General features: G+C 54.6%; 1 protein-coding gene across 1 annotated transcript in view; it reads left to right on the plus strand.

Moving 5' to 3' along the window:
- The window catches only part of LOC113217643 (alpha-mannosidase 2), a 225,973-nt gene that overhangs the window by 123,417 nt on the left and 95,958 nt on the right, over nt 1–6,598 (plus strand). The window contains exon 4 of the mRNA XM_052263590.1: nt 5,047–5,139. Coding sequence (XP_052119550.1) covers nt 5,047–5,139 — 93 coding nt within the window. The remainder of the gene's footprint in view (nt 1–5,046; nt 5,140–6,598) is intronic.

Consider the following 6,598-nt stretch of genomic DNA (forward strand, 5'->3'; position numbering starts at 1 on the left):
GCTCCCTGGCACCTTTGTGTTGGCGGAGGGAGCGGGCAAGGCTGTCTGTTTGTCCTTGGGCCGTGCCGGGCCTGACAAGTCCATGCCGCCCTGCCGCTGAGACCCAACTATTTGCATGCCGCTGACCCCGGCGGTTAGTCTATATGCAGACCGTCAGAGTGGTGCGTGTTACCTGCACTGTCCCAGTCGGTGATACAAATTACTGCAGCCTCTCCGACTCCGCATCCCCCCCCCCCCTTTCCCCCCTCTCACCGGCCCACATCGAGATATCTTGGTTCGAGTGGAACTTTTCTGGCCGCGGCGCGACAAGCTTTTGGCGATGCGAACGCGATTTTACCTCCGATTCGCCAAGAAGGTCCGCTGCTGCTGTGGAAGCAATTTCCCTAAAGTATTTCAAATCCCCGGCGCCGTTATCGGTAACGAGGAGCCGCCCCTAATGAGTTGTCCCGCCTCGTTCAGCTCGTCGTCTGGGGAGGGAAAAAAGAAGAAATGACGAGAAAGAAAGAAAACGAAAACTTCCCCACTTCTTCGATTCACACTTGCGCTGCTTGCATTCCCATCGCCACTTGCTGTGTTAACCAAAATTATTGTCAGTAAGCACAAGGTTGAAGGCGCATGTTGCAAAAATGTCGGTGAATCTCTCCCCCTACCCCCTTATTTCCTCTTCTGTTTCTCCCGGTTTCTCCTTTCTGTCCAGAAGAGTAACCACGCCCTCCCTCTCCGCCCTCTCTAGCTCCTCTCCTCTTGAGAGGGCCTCGCGCGGCCGTGACTGCGGTCCGGTGGTGGGCCATTCGCCATGCTTTACGGCGGGCTGTGCATTTTTGTGCGTCGTGTGCGAATGGCCGACCTCCTCACCGCCTTCTAACTGCCGCGTAATGACTCGTTAAGAACGGGGCCGGAGGGGGGAGGGAGGGGGCATCGAAACGTGTGGGAGTGGCGATGAGGGGGAGGACGTGGCGACGGCGGTGGTTACGCCTGGCGCCAGCAGCGGGGGGAGCAGGGTGCGCCGGGGGTTGACATTTCCTGGCGGTCGGCCCCGCCAGCCCTCGCGCCAGCCCGACCGGGTGGAGGTTGCGCACGTCCTCCCTGATGAGGTGCACCCCGACTGCCCTCGCCTTTGTCTGCATGGCGGGCGGGCGGGCCGGCTGCGCTGCGGGACGCGCGGAGGTCGTATTTAATTTCAGTAAAAGCGGCGCCAGAGATTTAGAAAAAAAAAGACAAAAAAAAAATGCTTTAAAAAAAGTGGGGGGCAATTATTGCGGCTGATTTGTGAGGCATGGCGCTCATTCGAATGCTAGAACGGCCGTCTTGATGGACCTCCCCTCCTTGGTCTTGGTCCCGCCCAGTAACTCTCGGGACTAATGGCGGTTGTTTGTCGGCCGGTCCCGCCGGGTCAGCCTCCGCCGGGGCCCCGGCCAGCCTCCACCAGCACGGGGGATGCGCCCGCCTCCGCCTCTTCCTCTTGCTGCCGGCGTGGTGGCGATGTCCGGTAGAATCGCCTCGTCCCAGATCCGAGAGGAACCTCTGCTGGAGCTTCTGCTCCTGATCCCCGGGCCGGCCCCCGGGCCGCGGCGTCCCGTCCCGCCAGCCCAGGGCATCCCCCGGGGCTCTCTCGGGCCCGGAGAGGATGCTGAGTGGTGTACCGTGGTCGCGCCACTTCGCCGCTGCTCCGTCCGTCAGCCTGGCATAATCCCGCAGCAGCGCGACTCTCGACCCACTCCGCTCAGCTCGCCGCTCAGTCCGCCGCTCAGCCCACCGCTCAGCCCGCCGCTCAGCCCGCCGCTCAGCCCGCCGCTCAGCCATCCTCGCTCTGCTTTGCCGGCTCCGAGTCCTCCTCCTTGCCTTCCTCCTCCGTGTCGTCCCTCCTCGCTGCGAAATACCAGAGGCGGGGCGAGGCGGGAGGTATGTCGCTCAAAGGAGCGCGAAATCGCAGCGAGTGCAATATATTTGTTGCTCCCGCGAAAGCACAAAAGTATTATTCTCGCTCTATTTGAGTCAATAGTGGGATCGTCCCACAGTTTGAGCGAGCTACCTTATGGGGCTCCTCCTCACTACAGATTGCATAGAGGCGTCTGAAAAAATTACTTTTTGAGAGAAGAATGCCGTCAGCATGACTCAAATTGGGTGACTCTAAAAGCCTTCGTTTGATTGGGTGGGGTAGTACTATCTCACTCTTCTCGAGCACCAGCCCTCACTCTGTGCCATTGCCACTGCTACAATTCTCCTCCACGGCATTCCCGCCTGCTTTCACACCCAACTTCATTACTTAAAATTTTACCAGTGCGCTCCGAGCCCGGTGCTAGTCCTGTGTTTATAGGGGGATGCGGTGTGGGTGTAAGGGTTGCTGTTGTTGGTTGGCGAGAAAGAGGAGGGGAGGGGGGGCTCGGCAGGTAGGCGCCCCTATTCACACCACCCCCTCTCCCCTCCTCCTCCCGCCCTCGTCCCTTCCCATTCTCTCGCTTACTCTCTCCCTCACACCCTCTCGTGCTCGCGCAGACTCTCTCTTGTACACTGCGTGTATGCAGAATGTCGGAGACGAAATCAGAAGAGCATTGTGAACCAAACTTCAAGGCTTTGGGAAGATGGAGAGAGAGAGAGAAGGGGGGATGCTTGGCAGTGCAGTGTCGGGGTCGCGGGTCCCGTCCCCGGGGGCCGCACGCGCGGGGATGGCGGGGGCGAGTTGGTCCAACTCCGCCCTGCTCTGGCCCGCTCCGCTCTCGCTTGTTGGAGCGGAGGTGATGCGTGTCGGAGTGGCTGCCGCCGGCCGCCGCCTCGCCTTTACACGGCCCGTGCACAGCCATCACGACCCGCTTGTTGTGGTCCGCACACAGGGCTAGTTAGTGACGGCGGCGGCACGCTGGGCGAGGAGCTCGACGCGGGCTCAGCTTGCGGCTCATCGGTCATCATCTCTGTGACCCTCCCGCCTCGGCTCACAATGGACCTGCCAGGGCTGCTGGCGCTGATGCTGCCTCGCTCTGCTCCTAATGAACCAAGTGTGTGCGATATGACGGCAGCGCTGCCATGCCCGGGCGTTTTGCGGTGGTGTGCGATATTTCGCCAAACATTTGCGTGTTTGCAGTGTTCCTGTTTATCTTTGCCTCTCCTCCCGCTCTCTCTCTCCCTCTCCCTCTCATACCCGTTATCCTCTCGTCCCCTCTCCTTCTGACTCACTTCATTGTTTCTGTGCTTCCTCTGCCCGCAGGCCCTCCTTCGCCCCGACTCGTTCCGCTGTCGCCTTACTCTTTGTTCTTGCCACAGACTTTATCTAGGTTTAAGGTACAAAGCCTGCCGCTTCACTTCATCGGCATACTCCTAATACTGAAAAGATAGCCTTCCTCCCGTTCTTTTTAGCAGATGATACGCAGTTATCGTCAGCTTGTACTCTCGTAAAGTTGTAAGTTCAAAGCGTACAGTTCAAAGTTCGCCAGTTAAAGCAGCAGAAACGCGCAAGCAGTAGTCCAATCTATTTAGGCGGCGCGCTTGCAGTGGGGCTCTCGCGTGTCTGCCGCCGGCCTGCCGGCTTGGGCAGTAGCGCTGTTCAGACCGTCAGCATCGTAGCGCCATGAGCGACACTTCGCAGCGGCCGCTGCCCTACACAGCCCTACGCTTCGGTTATGACCCATGAAATAGTCGTTAAACACCCGCTGCGCTCCGCCCAGCCGCGCCCCGCCCACACCGTGCTCGCCGCGCTCGCCATGCTCGCCGTGCTCGCCGAGCCGTGCTCGCCGAGCCGTGCTCGCCGAGCCGTGCTCGCCAAGCCGTGCTCGCCGCGCTCGCCGCGCCCCGCTCGCCGTGCTCACCGTGCTCGCCGCGCCCCGCTCGCCGTGCTCACCGTGCCCACCGCGCCCCGCTCGCCGTGCTTAGCGTGCTCGCCGCGCCCCGCTCGCCGTGCTCGCCAGGCTCGCCATGCTCGCCGAGCCCCGCTCGCCGCACCCCGCGCCCCGCTCGCCGCGACCCGGCCGCGTTTACGTACAATGCTTGCCCGCCCCGCGTTCACGTTCAACGCAGTCGTGTGAGTTTAGAGTAAATGCTCAACGCTCAACGCTACACGTGTAAGTCATCTGCTTTCACGTTAGCGTTAGCGTTAACGTTTTTTTGTCGCGGGTTCTTCTCGTCACGGTCCGGGCAGGTCTGCTCGCACACTTGTACACGGTTCAGTCTTACTACGGGTACGTCACGTGCATGCCATGTGCCCTCTGTTGCACAGGAGCAGAATCATGTAGTGGAGGGGGCCAGAAAAACCGTGCATATTCGTTCCAAAGCTTCGTCAAATCGTTTGGATTGTTGTCCTGTCCTAACTTTGGTTCTCTTTGACGCTTTTCTGGTTACTTTACTATGGCTTACCCCGAGGGTGCAATAACTCCCTTTCGATGTGTATACATGATTCCCGAAATACTTTATTCCCAGTGATTCCCGTCCGCATATATTGATTCCTTAGGTTTTCTATTAACGATAAAAAACGGCCTTTTAGGGGCATAGCAGAACTCAAAAATAATATGTCCTAACGTGTTCTTATGTCAACATTGCAAGGTACTTCCACACATAGAGCTTATTTTCTAAGTTTTAGGCTCACTGACAAGCTGCATGGCATCAAAGGCGTTCCATGGAACGAGATTAGGGTTTGACCGGCTCACTAGCAAGGTTGGCACCAATGCGTTTAAAGAGTATGTACAGTCTGTGTCTCTTTTCCTTCGCTGTTTTCGTACTTTGACAGATAATCGAAACTCCCGAAAACCCTTTAAAATTGTGCACTTTTAATGTTCTATTTTGTAGAATTAGGTGAGCAGAGCGATTTTAGCTCTGAGGGCCGTTACTTGGGATTGCCAATTGACAATATCCGACCCCCCAAACCCATTACTTGATAATGCACGGTGTTTTTGAAAATTATACCCTGGGAGGTCAAATGAGATAGCTTGAGCTGTCCTTTGAGTTTCATTAGCTCTCTTCGGCTCGCGCTCACGGACTATTTAGTGCTGCAATCGAAATGTGTAACGTTGTTTATATTTCTCTTTTTATTACTAACTACTCTTGTCCTCGTGTTTGCAGCCCCACTGGATGAAGAGCCGCGAGTATTGGGATCGGAAGTTCGAGTCCCGCTACAAGGCGAGGAAGGAGAAGTGGCCCAAACTTCCCCTCAAGGTGAGTAATGTAAATGTGGTTTTGTTGTGTAGACTCGTTCTCGTTCGGGAGGTAATCAAATACATGTGGATCTAATCCCAGAACGCAACGCCAAGACATACGCTTAAATTGAACTTTGACAAATTTTTCGCAATATTTAGTTTACGTTAAACTGTACTGTACCGTACTGTAAATTCCTGCCAAGCGGTGCCTTTTAAAAACAAAAATGATTTTGATCCTTTGTAAATATGTAGCAGTTACTCTGCAATTACAAAGTAATGCTTTGCAATTGCAAAGCGATATTTTGAAGCACGTATAGGCATTGCTCCGAAATTTGAAAGCATCGCTTTGTAATTCCAAAGTAAATGCTTCGTAGTTACAAAGGGTCTAAATCCTTCGCGGTTCTGCAAAGCATTTCTTTGCTTGAATGTAATAGTGTGGCCTTATAGCATTGTACACTGCCATGCCACGACTCCGAATCGCGGAACAAAGTACAGCGTTTACAATTCTCTCAGACAAATATCAAAGTCAATTTTTTGTTTCCGTGGCTGGACAAGCAGGCATATTTTTTGTGTGCGTGGTGATGGCGGTCCCTCTTCTTCATTTTTGAGCCCCTTTTTATTGTTTTCTTTCGGTCGTGCGATTTTACGTGCTAGCGCACCTGTGCGGCCGCCACGTTGGCATCTTTTTTTTCTTTTCTCGTTTTCTGAGGGTTGGTTCGGTATGGTGGGGTAAGCGGGGCTATGTCGGGGTGAGGGGCGGAGCGGGGATGGGTGTCACGTGATTTGACACGCTGACACGTTTATCCGACACGCGTGACCGTCCCGCGGTGCGCGCCCTCCCCGTGCGTGACTCCGTGCCCGCTCCCCTCCCCCACCCCTCCCTTCCGCTTTCACGCGCGTTGCTCATTAGCTCGCCTGTGCTGCTGCTGGTGGAGGTGTTCGCTGCAGCGGGCAGGTGGTCACCAAAACAATCGGTGTTCGTCGGACACATTCTGATCATAGTTTCTCCTCGGTCCTTAACAGTAAATCAAATGGTATACTGGAAAAACAAAGTCATGAATGAATATGAATAAAATAGCTTCCTTAAAAAAAGGCCAAGTTGTGGAATGTTAATCCCTTTGGACATTGGACATTATCGCAGCTGCCCAAGAGCAATAAATTAAACAATGTCACGCTATTTGAGTTATAATTGGGAACCCCCGCACTTTTATAGCGAGGATTTCTAAAGTTAATCTCTCTTAATCTTGAGTGAGATTCCAAAATCCAAGGTTTTTGGGCGTGAACTTTCTAGCTTTTCTCTTAAATGGAACCAGGAGAAAAATTTCGCTCTTTTCGGGTGGGACAATGACTCTGGTATTTGCAGTGGTGTTGTCATAGTTTGCTGAATTAAGAAAAATAACGAGTAGCGACAAAAAATATTCTGGAGCTGGGTTACAGTGATGCACACTCTAAATGGGGAGGGACAATTTTTGTACCTT

The sequence above is a fragment of the Frankliniella occidentalis genome, unplaced genomic scaffold (assembly GCF_000697945.3).
Source record: "Frankliniella occidentalis isolate FOCC.00 unplaced genomic scaffold, Focc_3.1 Scaffold13, whole genome shotgun sequence".
In the NCBI taxonomy this organism is placed as follows: domain Eukaryota; kingdom Metazoa; phylum Arthropoda; class Insecta; order Thysanoptera; family Thripidae; genus Frankliniella; species Frankliniella occidentalis.